The sequence below is a fragment of the Antechinus flavipes genome, chromosome 5, assembly GCF_016432865.1.
Source record: "Antechinus flavipes isolate AdamAnt ecotype Samford, QLD, Australia chromosome 5, AdamAnt_v2, whole genome shotgun sequence".
Taxonomy (NCBI): Eukaryota; Metazoa; Chordata; class Mammalia; order Dasyuromorphia; family Dasyuridae; genus Antechinus; species Antechinus flavipes.
This window is the reverse complement of record NC_067402.1, coordinates 105574670-105594119: the sequence shown is the minus strand read 5'-3', so window position 1 is coordinate 105594119 and position 19450 is coordinate 105574670. Positions and strand designations below refer to the sequence as shown.

General features: G+C 35.3%; 1 protein-coding gene across 2 annotated transcripts in view; it reads right to left on the bottom strand.

Annotated features, from left to right (window-relative positions):
* Positions 1-19450, bottom strand: part of DGKI (diacylglycerol kinase iota) — a 565471-nt gene that overhangs the window by 287118 nt on the left and 258903 nt on the right. For both annotated transcript variants that reach the window (XM_051961507.1, XM_051961508.1), the window contains exons 7-10: positions 14548-14619; positions 10890-11006; positions 5277-5351; positions 4619-4717 (exon numbers count right to left, since the gene is read on the bottom strand). In XM_051961507.1, coding sequence (XP_051817467.1) covers positions 4619-4717; positions 5277-5351; positions 10890-11006; positions 14548-14619 — 363 coding nt within the window. The remainder of the gene's footprint in view (positions 1-4618; positions 4718-5276; positions 5352-10889; positions 11007-14547; positions 14620-19450) is intronic.

The following is a 19450-nucleotide window of genomic DNA, read 5'->3' as shown; positions in this document are numbered from 1 at the left end:
TAAGTGTAAATCTGGCCTCAAACAGTAGTTATGTGATCCTGGACAAGTCACTTAACCCTGTTTGCCTCAGTTTCCTCATCTGTAAAATGAGCTGGATATCACTCCTGTATCTTTGCCAAAAACAAACCAAAAAAATAAAACTATGAAGAAGCAGACACAATTGAACAATAACTTAGGGAAGACTTGTATGCAAGTTTTGACTTTGATAGTAGTTAGCCAGGAGATACTGGGCAAATCCTTTCATCTCTCAGCAGTAAAATGAAAATAAGAACAAAAAGTACTTTGTAAATCTGATTAGATCTATATAAACACCCTATCTCCCCATTAAGATCAAATATAATTCTACAAATAGGACCTGCTGAAGGTGAGATACCTTCTAATGCTAGATCTCTTCCTTTTCTGAGCCTCAGCTTGCTCATTTACAAAATAAAAGGGTTAAATTAAATGATCTTCAGGATTCCTTTGGACAGCAAAATAGTGTTTTCCTATAATAGGTGCACAAAGCACTTGGGATGTTTAAGAAACAAAACATATGGACAGCACCTACCTATTTTTCTTTACCATGCATTCCAGTAAATTGAGTCAAAATGTAGAAAGGCATAAAAGAATTATTTTGGGTTCATAGTAAATTAGTGATTATTAACTAATCACTTATTCACCACCAGATGGCAGCCTAGAACCAGTTAAGACAAAATACCAATTTTCTCAAGAAGTACCAGATTATACAGAATCACAAAATGTTAGAGTGGGAGTTGAGACCCTCCAGTCCAACCACTCATTTTACACAAGAATATATTCCAGTTATTTTCACATTACATGGGGAAATGATGAATAAGCTCATGAAAGCAGCTAGAAATGAAATGATGGCAGCATGACACAGTTGGACACAACACAAGAATTGTGAAATCTACATTTTAGTCTTGGCTCTAGAGCCAGCTCTCTATATGTCAATGGCCAAATCACTTAATATTCCTAATCCTTGGGTTGTTCACAATGAAATAAGCTGGACTAGATGATTCTTTTCAAATATATGTTTTTAGTTTAACCAAAAGTGTTTTAGGAGCATCAAAAATGAAAAGGAAAAAAAAAAATGGAGTGAAATGTTGGAGTGAAGGGTTGAAATACCTGCTTTTGGTCTTATTAGCTTTATGAACCTGGATAATGATTTAATTTCTCTGAACTTCAGCTGTCTCATCTGTGAAACAGATGTAAAGATTTCTATGAAGTGGCAATAAGACTTCTATCACAAATTCTAAAGAATGCTTATGAGGAAAATGCTCTGGAAAGTCTCCCATCTTATAAAGTGAATGTCAGCAATAGTAATAATGATAATGAAAATTCACAAGTCTCCTATAACTTGAAAAGAGTTTCATTTGACTCCATTGTCCCTTTTAACTGCCTTCCTTACAATCCCAGAAGTTTAGAGATGGAAATGTGTTTTTACCCTTCCTTTCTGAGTCAAATTTTTAAACAAATATCTGATTCTAATAATGCTAAGTCCTGGCTTTTCAAAGAAGGGTCCAGAGACACAATTTGTTGACTAATTAATCATTAATTAAATTATCCCATTTTTCTTGAAACAAGCTGTCCCTAACATTACATTATTCTGACTCTCTTCTTGTTTCTCCAATTGTTTCTTCTCTGTCCCCTTTGCTTCTTTCTCCTTGCTTTTTTTGCTTCTAAGTAAGGATATTACCCAAGGTTCAGTCCTTTCCTTTTGTACCGCTTGCTATTCTCACCCTGAGAATCTCATGGCATTAACTCCCACATCTTTACTAAAGAAGTCATGTGGGAACATAAATTTATATTTCTGCTAAAAAAAAAAAAAACTTATTGTCTGTGTATGTGTGTGTTCTGCTGAAATGTTTTAATGACTTATTTGCTGTGCAAAGGGGCACATTCCTTTTGAAAAGTGTTTTGTCAGTTACATCACAGGCTAGGCTATAAAAAGTGCTGGAGGTGCGTGCCTGTATAGTGTTTAATGAGTAAACTTAAAAAATTGTTTTTAAATTTAGATCACAGTCATAGCTTCAAAGTTCATAGAGTTTACAAGTGCTTAATAAATGTTTGCTGAATTAAATGAGAAAGGAAAGGGGAGAAATTCTACTAAATTTCCTATAATGCAGGGCATTTAATGTGTACTTATTGATTAATGTTATGATATAATATATGTATTATACCAAGCTGATTGGCTCTGACAGATCAAAGCAGGATGATGGATAATCAGGCAAGAACTGGAAGAAAACAATGGGCCTCAAGAACTCATGGTCATGAATTAAATTCCAGTTACCTTTACTCTATCCCAAGATCAACAACTACATGCATATCTCCAATCAGTTTTACAAGATAGATCAGAAAAAAAATCTGAGATAATAATCCATTTTTATCCTCATTTCTGGGGAAAATATCCCAATTACATGCTCATGGTGTATCAAGATGATAATCATTGTTCAAATATGAAAAACAGAATTTGCCAACATAGATGAGATTGCCATTTTTATTCTGAGAAATTATTTTAAAAGAAGGAAAATTAAAGATTGAATGGACTGACAAAAGACTAGTCTGGTAGTTATTCATTATTACCATTAGCAACATTAACCTTATGCTACCTTCAATATAAATTTATCTTCTATCTCTTCCCCTCTTCCCACTGGAACCTTTGGCTCTGACCCTGGGCTCTGAAAAAAAGCTTTCGCTTCATTTCGTCCAGAATCAGGATTCTTCATCAACTCCTTGTCATTTTCAAACCATGCTATCTCTTGCTTTATGGCTATCCAAATTCCAGCTTCCTCTTGCATGCTATTTTTCTCCATTAAAATATAAGCTACAATAATTGTCGTTTTCTTGTATTTGTTGTAAATGCTTTACCATTTATTCATTCTTAGCTTACTACACTAAAAAACTTGCCTTCTGGTTTTTGTATCCCTAGGGCATACATAGCACAGTACCTGGCACACGGTAAGCAATTAAGACATGCATTATCATTTGTTTATTCTTGGGGTATTAAAGCAAGTTTGCCTGGTTTTGCCTTTTTGGGCCATTTTCCTGCTTCAATCTGGAGACTCAAGTCTCTTAAAATTCCAAGTTGAGCCAGGAAAATCCTTTCAAATACTTGGACTGAAAAATGTTCACCTAAGTTAAGAGGAAAAAAGAATATTTTGACACCTCTCAATTACATGGAAATGTCATTCAAGGAAGGAAAAAAAATCTCCTCAAGGCTTTTCATATATATATATATATATATATATATATATATATGAATGAGATAGTGGAAGGAGAATTTGGGTCTTGAACTCAGACAAGGAGACTGGATGCCTGGGTTCTGGTCTAGGCTCTATTACTTAATGACCATGACATCTTGATTAAGTTACAGCTCTTGGTTGACTCTATTTCCTCATCTTGGAATGGGAATAATACCTGTTTTACACATTACTACAAAAATCATGTGAAATTCATAGAGCTGTACTAGCTAAAAATCCTAAACTTCAAAGAGGTGACATACACAATGACATAGGACTTATAAGAATTAGATTTATACCTACATTTTCTGTTAAGTAGAATGTTCTTTCTACTATGCAATAGTACACCTCAGTAATTCACCATTACATCACAATAACAGTATCTTGCAATTATATTTTACTGGGGATGGTGCCAGACCTTTGATTTCATTGGTGTAAGGTACTTCTAATGAGATAACATCTTCTTAGCAATGCAAATGGGTATCATTTCTAAAAGTCAATCTTGAAGCTGCTTAAGGCATTGAGAAGCTAGGTAACTTGTTCAAAGGTCAGTATGATTAAAGGAAAGATTTAAAAAATCAGGTCTAATTGACTCCAAGAACAGCTCTCTATCTACCATTTTGTATTATACATTTAAGCCATTTTGAGACTAGATCTGAATTCAGGAAGATGAGCTTTTTGACTCCAAGTCTGGTGCTCTCTATTTACTGAACCATCAAGCTGTCCTCAGAAAAAGTTCTAGATCCCATCTTTGTATTCCCAGTATCATGCACATAGTAGGCTCTAATGAATTTTTGTTGAATTGAAATTAATTTAATTGTAAGGTACATTGGCAAGCAAGAGAATATTCTAAAGTTGTTTCACAATCCAAAAATATTTAAGACTCAATAAAATATCTATATTTTTCACTGTGGACCATTCCACTACTTTTCACAGCCTCAGCACAAAGATTGGGCATTTCAGGAACAAGGGGCCAGGAGCTGCAAAGAAGGGGCCAGGATCTAAGAGGAGAGCTCATGTGAAAGATGAGGAAGAGCTCCTGGGTTTTTTGTTATTATTGTTATTGTTTGTTTATTTTTTTAATTTGTCTTGAGGAAGTTGGATTTTAGGTAGTAAAATTTTTATTGGCCGATAAAAACATGTCATAAACATACTGCTCTAGAGAATGACTTTTTCCTCTGTATTGTTGGAGTTAGTTTGTTTTAACTAGCAAAGATCTCTGTGATTCTATTACTCTCTAGAATAATAACCTAATTATTAGGTTGTGGATTCTTCCCTGATACTCTATGGGCTCAAGATGTTATTTTGACTGAAGGAGCAAGTTTTGTTATTGGAAACTCACTGACACTTCTGAACTAGATTCAGGAAGATGATCTCACCTGGTTGCCTCCACTCTTGGGATTCACAAATATGAGCAGTGGTTTCATGAGTGGAGAGGAAATGGGTTTTATCACAAATGGCCGGCCTTTATTTTCTGGCTGAAATAAGAAAGCACCAGTAATTAAGGCTATACAATTTTTAAAAAGTTAAGTCTTAATTTAAACATTGTCTCTCTCTGTGCCTTCACATCTGTCTTTATCTCTGTTTCTCTCTCTCTTTCTCTGTCTCTGTCTCTTTCATTTCTCTATCTCTCTCTTTCTCAATCTCTCTGTCTCTCTCTGTCTCTTACTTGCTTACTCTGACTCTGCTCTGTTTCTCTCTGTCTCTGTCTCTCTGTCTGTCTCTGTGTCTGTCTGTCTCTCTCACTCACTCTGATTCTGTCTTTCTGTTTCTCTCTCTGTCTCTCTTTCTCTGTCTGTCTTTCTCTGTTTCTCTTTCTGTGTGTTTCTTTCTCCATCTCTCTCTTTTTTTCTCCCCACCCTCCTTTCTGGTTAAACAAGCTCACCAACAAAAGGGCATGCTGGATTTACAGCTGTTGGAGAGATGACATAAGTGGATTGTCTCCTTAGCCTGAATCCTCCAATAGGCTCTCCCCTGGGACTGATGACTGAGCTGGTCATTATTTGTCCTGTCCAGCATTTCCTATTCCCCACTTACTTCAGCTCCTCTTTTGCTGGCTTTCCTTTTAAAACTTGTCCTCTTCTTCTTCCGATTTGAAGCCTTTAATGAATTCTGTAGAAAAGAAAGACATCACTGACCTTAGAGATGGGCTCTATGCAGATGTTCCCCCATGCATATTCCTGTGGAGGACAGTAAGCAGCACATGCTTTTCAATTGCATGCTACTCATGCTTTGACATTTCCAAGCCACTGTTCATGGATAAGCCACAGACAGAAACCAGTAAAGTGCTTTGGAGTCAAAGACTTCCCCTGTCCCACTGAAAGGCAGGGAAATGGAAACCCCATATGCTTTCATGGACTCACGTGACAACACATGTTATACCTGCCAACCCTCCCAGTACAGGTGGGAGACTCCCATATTCTCTGTGGGGCTCCAGTCTCCCGCCCAACCAAAGTCGTCTCCTGGTATGGAGACCTCCTGTGTGGAAAATGTAAAAAAAAAAAAAAAAAAAAAACATGATAAAAGGTAACATTTTTCATGTTTTTTTTTTTTTTTTTTTCCTAAGATGGCTTTAGTGGTGGTGATAAAGCGACTCAGTTAGAGGACCCTGGAGCCATGCTAGAAAATTTTGCCCCAAAATGGAGGAAAAGTTTCTTCTTCTTCTTCTTCTTCTTCTTCTTCTTCTTCTTCTTCTTCTTCTTCTTCTTCTTCTTCTTCTTCTTCTTCTTCTTCTTCTTTTTTTTTTGATAGAATAGAAACAACTAGCCTGGCATCTGTAATGGTTTCCTTTTCAATGGCCAAAGAGACTCACCTTAAGTTCAAAGGCTCAGAGATTTAGAGCAAGAAGGGACCTTAGAAGGCCATTTAATCCTATCCCCTCATTTTACAGATGAAGAAATTAACGTCCAGAAACAAGTAGAACCAGTGGTTTTATTCCAGGAGGACAAGAAGTACTGGGTGTGATTCTGTGTCTTCAGAACTACTGGTATGAAGACTATTTAATTCTCTTGAATTTTTGGTTTTTCCATAGCAACTAGCCTACAAGTTTCCTCAGCCTCTTGAAATGTATTTTCACAGAACCCATCTGGTTTAATTGTTTTAAAATCTACTTGCTTTCTCTTTTTTTTTCTTAACGACCACTTTAACATTCTGTGATCATCTCAACCAAGGTTTCTTCTACTCAGAAATATCCATATAAGTAACAGAATGGAATTTCAGAGAGCTTAAAGAACATTTTTCAAAATGGAATTAAGCCTCAATAATTCAGACTAATTCAGCCTGATTTAGTGAAAAGTCTATAATTTTAAAAATCATTTTCACTTAAGTTCTCTGAAGTCAGGGACCATATTATACATCTCTTGTATTCTCACAAAACTTTGTATAATTAATCATTTTTATTTCAGAGTGCTGAGTTCAACAAATGAAATTTAAAGTCAGAATGACAGATTCTTTTAAAGTATGATGAATCAATACTTTCAATTACAGACAATCAAATGAACCAAGATAAAGAAGTGTTGCTAAGTTCTGCTTTAGTGATTAAGAAAATCTGGTAAATAGCATCTCAATTCACATATATGTAAATGGAAGTCCTAAAGTATTTAATATTATATTGTTACTAACAATATTTATGTTTTTAAAAATCATTTTTTAAAGACAGGGTAAAGATACATCAGCTTTTTTTTTTTAATTATCCCAAATTTCAAATAAATAAAATTTTAATGAATTTCTAGGAAAATTTCAAGAAAAATAGGGTTCTGGTTTATCTAAATATTCTTGAGCCTTACAATTCTAAGTTCTAAATTCTAGTTCTAAAAAAACTCTTGCAAGGTCCTCAAAAGTTCTACAATTCTCTATTTTCAGCAGACTAAAAGGAAAGTGTCGGAATTGCCACGCTTCCCTTGACAATGTCAACACAACAGTATTTAAGTGTGTGTGCCCTCTGATACTCTCTATCTATCCTGGACTGTGTCCTCTTAGGAAGTTAGATTCCCATCTGTCCCCTCTACTTCTTCACTGCTGTATAATCCAGATAACTATGACTCTCTGTGGTGAATTTGGGGCTTATTCCTATTCCTCCTAAACGTTTTCCAAAATAGCTTGCTATATTTTTCTGTTCTGTGTAAAATACATGTGAATAGGTTTAGCCTACTTAAAAGTCCTATCAGCAAAGGGACCCAAGTTAGAAACGTGCTAAATCTATGAGGCTCTCAAAAACAATGCCCACCAACTTAAGCATGAAAAGCCAATACAAGTTGGACACAGTAGTTATTGAAAGATAGTTTAGGTCAAAAGGAAAGACCTTTGTTCTTGGAATTAGAAAAGAAGTAGATTCAATTCATGGCTTTGATGCTTTAAAGTTTTGTAAGCTTACATAAGTCACTTAGCCTTGCTAAATAAATCTTTCTTCATCTGTAAAATGGAGATAATGATACTTGCAATACTTACCTCACAAGGTTGTTGCAGGAAGTGCTTTGAAAACCTTTAAGTGCAATGTAAGTGTGAATTATTATTATTTCCTAACTACAGAAAGAATCATTACTAACAGGGAAACTCTCAAGTAATAACTATCTTCCTTCTTCTGGGGATCAACTGATTCAGAGTGAAGATACACAAAAAGTGCTCAGGCAGACACTTGACATAAAACACTTCTCTATGGAAGCTACAGACTCCATGGTCCAGAAAAAGATCATAGCAAAAAGACTAGGGCAAAGATCAAAAAAAAAAAAGGCTTATGTAGGGAGAGAAAAGGAATAAGATGGGAATTAAACTTCTTTTTCCTGATGAAAACTCACAGAAAAAAAATTTTGTTTTGGTTTTAGGAGAGATGAAAAACATAACAATCAGGATCCCTTGTAGGGCCAATTGCACAAAAGCAAACATCAGGTATTGATTTCTGGAAAGCAACTGGATGCTTTGAGGTAAAGGATTTTCATCAACCCTCAAAAGAGTAAAATGATAAGAAAATGGCTCAAAGAATAATTCAAAAGAGCATAAGCTTTTTAATTTTTCAAATCTTATTCACAAGTGTTTTCTTATTTATCCATACATCTTATATTCTTCCATATTGATATTATAGTAATATTCTTTAAAAGAATCTCATCTCTACCTACCACTTACCTGAGGAGAACTTCATCATTTGGTCCACATTCTATAATAATTACTGTTAGATGAAAGCTATTTGAATTTCAAGTTGTCAGGAACTAATGACCATTTTCAAGCAGGCATAATTTAATAATTTAACCCTATTTCATGCCCAAAAGGTTACATACACGTCATTTGCTTCTAATATTCTGGCTCTTTCTATTCCTCCTTCTTGTCCAGAAACTGAAGGAAAGCAAAATTCTTTTCCCTACTTCACTGTTTTTCCAATATAAAGGACTGAGTACCTTTCCAAAGTACTAATCCCATTTTAGCCAATCTTTTTTTATGGGTAATATCATCATCCTTTCTACATTTGGCTCTATCTAACACTCACATTTAAACCTAATATATCTCACAGCCCAAAGGCTATAGAGATACTCTGACATCTGACATCACTTTTTGGAGCTCTGAGCAAGCATTAAGAAGGTTTGTTATATTGTCACTCAACTCTGCACTTTAATTTAACAACCAACAAAGCCACACAGCAGTATAAGCTTGAGTTTTAGGATCAAACACTTAGGAAACTCTTAACAAATGTCATATCTGTATTTTTATATGTTTAGAACAAAGAAATACTGTGTTTTAATGGCTAGATCATTGGCTGGGAGTTGGGAAGGACTGAGTTCCAATTCTTTATCTGACAAACCCTGACCATGTGACTTTGGTGCGCCATTAAACTCTCATTTCTGTAGTCAAATCTTTAAGATAATAAAGTCCAGGGGCCAAGTTTCCTTGAAGAGGAAGTTTCCTCCTTGGGAGTTCCCTGTATCAATTAAATCACAGTCTAGTTCCTACCTCTATAATGACAAAACAATCCAATCCAATTAGTCAATTATCAATCAAGTCAGTCCAAAATATAGGACAAAATGATGGGGCATGGCAGAGATGGGAGGAGGTACCACACAAGAACTGTGCCATTTTAATCTCATATCATCATGCTTAACCAAAATCCAACTAACAAAACCATCAATCCTGCGTCAACCCTCACTGTTCTTAGAGGAGTCATAAGACAGGAAGAATACGGACTTTGGGTCAAAGGAACTAAGTTTAAATACTTCCTTGATCACATAAGATGTGTGCCACCTTGGATAAGACTCTTAATTTCTCTGGGTTTCAATATTATATCATCTTTTAGACGATACAACTGGAGACTATGTGGCCTCTCAAGTCCCTTCCAGCACTAAATCAATGAACTTCTTCAACATTGTTGACAATCTTTTCTTTCTTGGAACAGTCTAAGATCACTTTTAGCATAAAGCCTCAATTTTAGAGGAAAATTTAGTATTTATCCCTTCTGAAGTAGGTCTCTCTTTCTGAGCTTCTCTATGGATCAGGTATCTCACTCTGAGCTGAAAAAAAAAAAAATCTCTTCTTCTGAGTTGTCCATTTTATCTAGGAAATCTATGCAGCTTATTTCAGTTAAACCCTAAAGCTGAGAGTCATGGGTCAAAAACCAAATGTCAACCAATGTTCAAGGCTATGAGCAAAAGAAGTCCAAGGCCAGGTCTCATGCCCCTGCCTACACACACACACACACACACACACACACACACACACACACATCTATATGCAGATATAGATATATTTTCTATTGGACCACAAAGGTGATTTTAAGGCTTAGCTATAAGTCTCCCAGTCATCTGAGAATCACCTTTGTCAGGAAAATTCCTAATGGGATCGCAAAAAGTTTTACAAAACTGAAACAACTAAATACAACATAGCGTTGAAAGCCACTATCCACCCCTGCCTAGAACCACATTTCCTTCACATAAACCTAGCTACAATAAAATGTCTTCTTCCTACTAAAGGCTCCTACTAAGTCAAACCTTCCATATTACAATCGACAGGACTGTGATGGAGAAAGCTTTCTTTCAGAGCCCATGGCATGGGTTTAGAAGCTTTTCTACAACATTTCTTTCCTTATGACCCAAAATAAAATGGAGATATGGCACAATAAAGAGACTGTTTTGCCAATGATCCAGTCTATTTGACTGCAAAAAGAATTTTGCTCTGAATGAAGCAGCAAACTGAAATCTATCCCTCCAGAGAGGGAAGGAAGCTCAGAAGTAGAGAGCACCTTAACTATTCAATGGGACCTCAATAGTATACCCTCATTCTTATTTTTTAATAGCCAAAAGTTGAGAATAAGAGATTTTGTGCAATGTCACCAGCACCCACAAGTTTTGACTTACCTGTACCCATCACTGACCCTTAGTGAGGCCTAGGATTGAATCCCACCCACCTGGAAAAGCATGGCCAATATGTAAATAGGGAGATTTCCCCAATTTGGATTCTTGATTTTACTAAAATTGTGATTTTTTTTCATGACAGAGTCCTCCAGAGTATGGGGATGAAATAGTGGAATGTGGTTATGGCAGACAAGCATGGGGGCATGTGGATATATAAGCATGGGATATCTGAACCCAGAGGGTAGTTGAGAAAAGCAGCAAAAAGCAGCAGTTATTATGCTCTCAATTTTCCTGAAAGCATTAGTGACTGAGCAATTACCTGAGGTTTCTTCACCTTAATGATCCAGGTAGGTGGGACAATGACAGCAGCATGAGCCCCCAGAGAGCATGGCTCCTCAATGTGGTGCATCATGAAGCAGGTGACCTTGTTGTGAAACTGGGGAGAGAAAACAGAGTTGCAAATGACATGGGAACAGATGAATAGGAACAACAACCCAGAGCAAAAAGACAAGGACAGATTTGGGTATGGCTGCTCTCTAAGCAGATTTCTGCTCAGTCATGTACCCAAATAATAAATGAATAGGGGCAGCTAGATGGTGCAGTAGACAGAGCACCAGCCCTGAATTCAGGAAGGCTTGAGTTCAAATCTGGTTTTAGACACTTAATATGTCCTAGCTGTATGATCCTGTCGCTTAATCCCAATTGCCTCAGCAAAAAATAAATAAATAAATAACAATAAATGAATAGATTTGGGGGAAATCTGTGAATTTTTTAAAAACACATTTTGATAATTGCATTCTAATATAATTTGTTTTCTTTGCAATCCTATGTATAAAGCAGCTAGATGGTACAGTAAATAGATTACTGATGCTGTAGTCAGAAAGCTGTTGTTCAGTAGTAATGCCTGATTCTTCTTGGGGTTTTCCTTAGCAAAGATAATAGGATGGTTTGCTATTTCCTTTTCCAGTTCATTTCACAGATGAGAAAGTTGAGGTAAACAGAATTAAGTGACTTGCCTAGGTTCACACAGCTAGTACATTACTGAAAGCAGATTTAAACTCAGGAAGACGTCAATAGTCAGGAAAATGAATTCAAATCTGGCCTTAGACACTAACTAGTTGTAACTTATGTCTGCCTTAGTTTCTTCATCTGTTAAGGGGAAGAATAACAGCCTTTACATTCCAGGATGGTTGCGAGGATCAAATGAGATCATATTTGTAAAGCACTTTGCAAACCTTAAAATCTTATATAAATGCTAGCTCTTATTATTATTTTATACATTTAAGCATGACTCTGAGAAGGGACTCATAGGCTTCATCAGACTGTTAAAGGGGTTCATGACGTAAGAAAGTTGAATCCCCCTGGATTAGGGGAACTAGGGACTTAAAAGACCAGTTTAGAAGTTATAGTTATAGGGCTACAGCAATCTAGTCATATTGGATCTTGTACTACATTAAGCATTGGCTGACTGGCTATTTGGTCTAGATTTTACAGTAAAAGTCCATCATGAGCTAAAGAGTTGATTAAATTGTAAGATTTAGAGCTTAACAGTACTTTAGAGATCTGTCATAGTTACAAAATTTTAGATTTAGGATAGGAGAGACCTTAATAGTCTCATAATGCAACCCTCCTTGTATAGATAATGAAATTAAGCTCTAGCAAAGTGATTTTCTCAGTTATGCCAGGAAACAGAGGTTGGATCCAAAGCCATATCTTCTAGAATCCAATTTTCATTCTTCTACACCAGAGAGGTCAGATTCTGTCTATAGGTGCCAGCCAGAACCAGAACAAAATGGAATTGGAAAATATTTAACAAAATAGATAAAATACACATAGGTAATTTTAATTTGTGGTTGTCAGAGTCAATGTGCAATGTTTAATCCATATCAATTTGGTTGTCTTCTCAAGAGAGGGAAAAAGGAGAAAAGGAGGGATAAAATTTGAAATGCAAATTTTTAAAAAATGTTGTACTTATAAATGGGAATCAATGAAGAAATGAATGAATGAAATTAGGTCAATATGAAGCCAATGGGGATCTGATTCTATTTGAGTTTAACACAACCACTTTTCAATACATTATCTCTTAGGATGACCCTAAAGCATCTTCCAACTCTAAAATGTAATTATTTTGGTCACTAGGCAGCAGAATGGAGTGCTAGACAGACTCAGAAAGAATTTAAAAGATTTCCAAATGTGTGGTCCTGGACAAATCATTTTACCCATTAGTACCTGCAAAATGGATACAACAAAAGTATCAACATGCTAGATTGCTGAAGGTCAAATTAGATAACACATAAAGAATTTTTCAGAACTTAAAACACTATATATTTATTTATAGTTAGGTGAATGCAGTAGCAATGACAATAGCAACAGCTACAATAGTAGTAATAGCAACAGCAGTAGTCGTGATAATAGTAGCAGCAGCAGCAGCAGTACTGATATATGCTAGGAATTTATCCATTGTGAATTTATCATACAGGTATTGCCTGATTAGCTAAACCATCCAATTTTGCTCTGGTTATTCACTTAATTAAAATTATTTATTCATTTAGGAGTTTAAAAAAGTGTGAAAAATAAAAGAGAACAAGGTAAAATCAGAGCAACTGAACTCTTTTCCAGACAATCTCATCCAAGCAGCTCTCCAAATTCAAGGGGAGAGAAAAGTATAAAATTATTAGAGTTCCTCTCCTTGTAAAGCTATTCCTTTAACAGGAAAGAATACAAGGACAGCTTTGTGGTCTTCTTTTTGCCGGAAGGCAATAAACTTGAAGTTTTAGGGTAGGAACAATGATGCTCTACAAATGCAATACTTGGCATTTCTAAATGGAAGGTCCACTGATTCTAAATTAAATGCCCTTTCCACAATGGCCACAATGGAAAGATACTCAAATTAATCGTATTTCCTAGTTGTTCTGCATTATAATGGTGGCGTAGATTGGACTCTGGACATAGAATCAATAAGCTGTTGTTCAATGGATACAGTTGTATAGGCTCTTCATGACCCCATTTGGATATTTTTTGGAAAAAATACCCATTTCCTTCTCCAGAAATAAGTTGAAATCCCATCCCATACAGTTACTAGTTATGTGTCTTTGAGCAAGTCATATAAACTCTTTTTAAATTCAGTTTTCTCATCTGTAAAATAAAGTGGTTGACTTCAATTGTCTCTAATGTCTGCTCCAGATATAATCCTGTATGATAATTCCATAAAGGTTTTGTTTGGACCACAGTTTCCTCATATGTAAAATGACTAAATGAACTTCCAAATCTAAATTGTTGGTGTTGAAAATGACAATGATTTTCATTTCTTTAATGTATGTTGGCTTTTTAATATATAACTTTGTCTTTTAGTTGTTTAAGTAACTGGTTACCTCAGTTGGTCAGAGCCTACTGACACTATATGAACTCTGGAATTAATCCTCATGAACAATTATTAGAATCAGCATCAGAATTCAGATGCTTAATAAATGCTTTTGAAATGAATAATTCAGAAGCAGAAGAAAAAAGAAACTTTTTTCCTTTAAAGACATAACCACTAGGGAAAGACAACAAAATATATGTGACATATTGTTTTTGGCACAACATGGGAAGAGTGATCACAAGTTATATATTTGCTTACATGTCAATAAAGGAGAAACAGGAAAGGCTAAATGAAGATGTAACCCTTTAGAAGGAACTGGCACTCACCCTTAGTGGATTAGGACTGGGACATGAGGGTAGAGTGGTACAATGAAAAGAACATGGAAAGTCTTGAAATTAAAGCACCTAAATTCAAATCCTACCAGTATGACCTTGGGCATGTCACCTAATCCCTTTGGCCTCAGTTTCCTCATCTATAATAGGTTGGATTAGATGGCTTTTTAGGCTCCTTCTAGCTCTACATATGATCTTAAAGTGAATCATGAAATGAATCTACTAAGTGTTATCATGTTTCTTCCTTTCACCACCTCCTGCCACCTTAAATTCATGGTACTTACCGCCTGCTTACACCAGGAACAGCTGATGGCTACAATCTCTTTACTATGAAAGGAGAATTTCTGCTGGAACCCCTAGGAAGTCAGAGGGAAAAGGAGATTTCTATAAATGGCAGTTTCCTTTCTCTTTGCATAACTCATTCATTCATTCCATAAACATTTATTAATCACTAATTATATGTCAATTGACGAGAATACTAAAATATAAAAGACACAAATGTCCCCTGAAAACTTATATTTTTGTGTACATAGATAAATGAATATAAATCATAAAAATAAAAAATAAAGATCATAAACCATGTTGCATATTGCATCATGTACTTTCACCTCATTCTGGGATTTATTCAATGGTATATATGTATCTCCACTGAACAGGTAGTAGAAGGGTAGCTGATAACTAAATCACTTATATCACTAAAATTCTTCACATTTCTATTACTAAAATATATTTTTCAACTGAATAAGGATTCATGGTGTTGATTTTAGAGAATTGTTTCATGCAAATGAACATTGGCACTGGGGTCATGGAGTTCTTAATTAGTCACATAATAATGGTTTTTCATATAACCTCAGTAATATCTGAAGTCTCAGAAAAAGAAAAATCAAATAGTATGAGAGGCAATTCCTGGAAGGTCAACTTTGAAGAATGTAGGAATATGTCAGCTCGATTACTTTGCTTAACTCCCTCTAATATCTGCACTCTAATGATCTCTTTTCAGTTATTTATTTTACAACTGTAGACAACAGATGACCTTGCTGAGAGAGGCAAGCACAGGCTCCTTGAGTAAAAAAATATTCCTCTGGAGAGGATGGAGGAGGTGATTCTTTGGCTGCTTCTGCCAAACACACAGCAGAGAGAGAAACAATAAAGGAAAAGATGTATTTCTTTTCTTACTCTTCCTCTCCTCAGCTTATTGCTCTGGCTGACTAAGAAAATAAAAGAGAAAATCAAATCAGGGCCTTGCAAGACAGTCAGAAGGAAGCAATGGAGTTAGGTGTCAGAATCACTAGATGAGTGATTTCCTAATGTGAGAAACCATTTAAGGCTTGTATTCCAGATGTGAAGAAATGAGAGGTGACATTAGGTATCTTTTTGGCCTTTATGTTTTTTACTGTTTAGCTACATTTGACTCTATTGACAACATCCTCCTTCTCTGAATTCTTTCATATTATGACTTAAGTTAATGCATTATCTTGGTTATTCTCCTACTTCTATAACTTCTGCTCTTCCTGCTCATTAGCCCCTTCTCCATTATTCTCCCTTGCAGATTTTATCACAACTTCAACTACAACTTTCATACAGATTACTAGTTAATTCAAATTGAGAGACCCTACTCCAGATGCCTGCTTGGTATTTCCACTCAGATGTCCCACCATAGTACTAAACTCATATCATAAAAATAGATTCACCATCTTTCCCTCAAAATTGACTCTGCTCCTTCATTTTTGTATTTCTATGAATTTATCATTTCCTTTAGTTTCCAAGATTAAAATCTTCAGGCTTAAATGCTTCCCTGGTTTTCCAATATCTAATCAGTCATGATCATCTAACTCTATCACTTCTCCATTTTTCATTGCTCCCATCCTACCTGAGACTACTATCACCTCCCATTTTGTTAATTGCAATAATTTTCCATCCATAACCCATTTTATCATAACTGACAGTTTAAGTTACTCTCATCATGCCATTCCCCTACATAAGGACATTTAACAGATTTTCACTCATTAAGGATAAAGTACAAACTCCATGAGTCTAATTTTCAAGGATTTCTATAACCTGGTTCCAAGCTTCCTTCCCATCTTTTTCTCCCTTTATTCTCCTACATTGATCTTCTGCTGCAGGCAAATTGATTTCTCACTCAACATATTTTATACTTTCCTTCCTCTCATGCCTTTGGGGAAACTAAGGCTTCCCTAGCTCCACTACTCTAGGCCCTACTCATGATTCACTCCCCTTCTCTTCACCTGTCTGAATCCTGGCCCTTAAGATGCAGCTCAAGTCTCACCTATTCTGTGAATCTTACATAATCATCATTCCCAGCTGTGTTCTTTCCTTCGCCTGAAATGAGCACATATTGCTAGCACTTATCACATAGTTCCCAGTGTTAGATATATTTATGTTTTACTTCTCAACTAGATTTTAAGCAATTTGAGTGCTCTTTTATTCTTTTGCAACCCTACATGGGGACAGCATAGTATTTTGCACACAGTATGTGAGATGACAACTGTAGAGAGACAGCAGAGAGTGACAAAGGAATATTTAGAAGAGGAAGAAACCACTCAATAAAGAAACTTCTAGCCCTAGATTTTTAAAGATAAGAGTAGCAACAGAATGGCTCCAAAGCTGGAGAAGCAACAGGAACAAAGGCAATAATTAGAGGAATAAACCTAGATCTTGACCTCCATTGCTATTGTAAGATTTTTTTTTTTAACTCAATGGGAAGAAGATTCACTCTCTAGCAACCTCGAATGCAGTTTTCCTTTGAGAGAAACATCAACCACAGAATGGTGTTATAAGTCTGGAGCATCTGAAAAGAGGTGGGAGTTCCCAGAGTATGAGAGATGTCACTCTAGATTAATTTTGAGTTCATTTTCCTTCCAAAAAAGCCTCAAGGCTAGGAGGTTTATTAAAAAGATAATTGCTGACCATTAAAACCTCAGGTGCAATTTTTTATTTTTTTATTTATTTATTTATTTATTTTTTTTGTGATAGGGACTGTCTTATGTCCTAAGTATTTGTATAGGGACATGAAGGTCAATTTATGTTTTCTTCAGAAACATAGACATGAAATAAATTCTGATATTCTTATAAAAACTCTATGTGGGAACACAAATCAAGGAGTGACTTATAGAAAGCCTGGCCCTCCATCCAAGACTAACTCTGTGTAAACTTCTGGGTAGATTGAGAGTCTGGTATTTAGGACCACAGGTTACACAATCAAGAGATATTTATTGCCCAATATAAAAAGTATAGTCAATATCACCACTTATTGATCCCGTTACAAATTCTGACTCTTAAATTTAGAGTGCTTAGTCATATCATCAACAACTTCTCTGACAAGAGAAGATAGATAATAGGGCAGAAAGAAGATGGCAGAGTAAATGCTATTTGGTAAATCCATTGCCTATACCCATTTCTGAATGGGTTCGAGGATAGAAAGTAACACTTTCAATCAAGAGGGTATGGGAAAAGACTCTTTGTCACTAAGGAGAGAGTACCCTGAAGAACAGTATCAGTCCTAAGTCCTAAGCAGAGTTCCTGAGGAGGAGTACCATTTCTGGTCTCAAAGGATCAGAAACCATGAGGAATATATCAGTTATAATCCCAATGATCAGAATCCCTTTTTGGTTAAGAACCAGAATGAAGATCAGAAAATCAGTGACCACACTTCTTCCCAGATCACACCACCTGGAAGTACCAAATCAAAACTCCCAGAACTGACTCTGGAAAAAGCAATGCGAAGAAACATAAAGCTTGAAACTGTCCCATCTTCACCCCCATATCAAGAACAGAGTCCAACATAAGTTTAAAATCAAGAAATATACAAACATGCACATATGTGTGTGCATATGCGCGCGCACACACACACACACAAAGTTGAAATGGAAATTAGTAAAAGAAAAATTCCTGGAAGAACTAAAAAATATATCCAAAATTAAATAAGTGGTAAAGGAAAAATTAAGTAAAGAAATGAGAGTAAAGAAAGAAAATTATAAAAAGGAAATTAACAGCTTGGTAAAAGAAGCATTGAAAATGCTAAAGAAAATAGCAATTAAAAAAAAAAAAAAAAAAAAAAACCAGAGTTGGCCTAGGAAAAAGGTACAAAAATTCACTGGGAAAAAAAAAAAACTCCTTAAAATTGGCCAAATCAATACAGGTGTAAAACCTCACTAAACAAACAAACAAACAAATTTCTTTAAAATGCTGTAAATCATTATTGATTGAAGAAAGACAAAATAAAAACAACTCTGAGGTACCACCCCACATTTATCATATGGGCTAATATGGGATAAAAAGAAAGTGGAAAATGTTGGAGAAAAAGTGGGAAAACTGAAACATTGGGATTGTGAAGCTATTCAACAATCATGCGGCACAGTTTGGAACTATACCCAACAGGCTATAAAAGAAGTCAGATCTTTTGACCCAGCAATATCACTATTAGGTCTGTACCTGAAAGAGATAAAAAAACAAAAAAACAAACAGGGAAAAGAATCTATTTTTATAAAAATATTTATAGCACATCTCAGTTAGCAAAGAACTGGAAAATGAGGGAATCCTCATCAGCTGGAGACTGGTAGATGAAGTCATGGTATGTGATTGTGATGGAATACTATTTTTCTATTATAAGAAATAACAATCAGGAAAGTTTCAGAAAAATCTGGAAAGACTTACAGGAACTGAAACAAAGCAAGGGAGTAGAAGCAGGACAACAGTATACACAATAAAGGCAATATTGTACTATGATTAGCTGTAAATGACTCAGGTATTCTCAGCAATGCAATGGTCCAATAAAATTCTAAAAGACTTATGATGAAAAATTCTAACCATCTCTAAAAAAAGAAAAAGAACAGATGAAGTGTGAATACAAATCATAGTATGCTTTTAAAAATTTCTTATTTTTCTTGGGAGTTTTTTGTTTACATTTTCTTTTATTAATACAGAAATGATATAATAATAAAGTACCTGCCTTCTCCATGAAGGGGATAAGAAGGAAGAGAATCTGACAATTTTAATGAATATATATTTTTAAATTATATGTAATTGAGAAAATAAAATATTAAGTATTTTTTTAAATAAAATAATTCCTTTTTTTTTTTTTTTTTTTTTTTTTTTTTTTGGCTGAGGCAATTGGGATTAAGTGACTTGCCTAGGGTCAGACAGCTAGGAAGTGTTAAATGTTTGAGA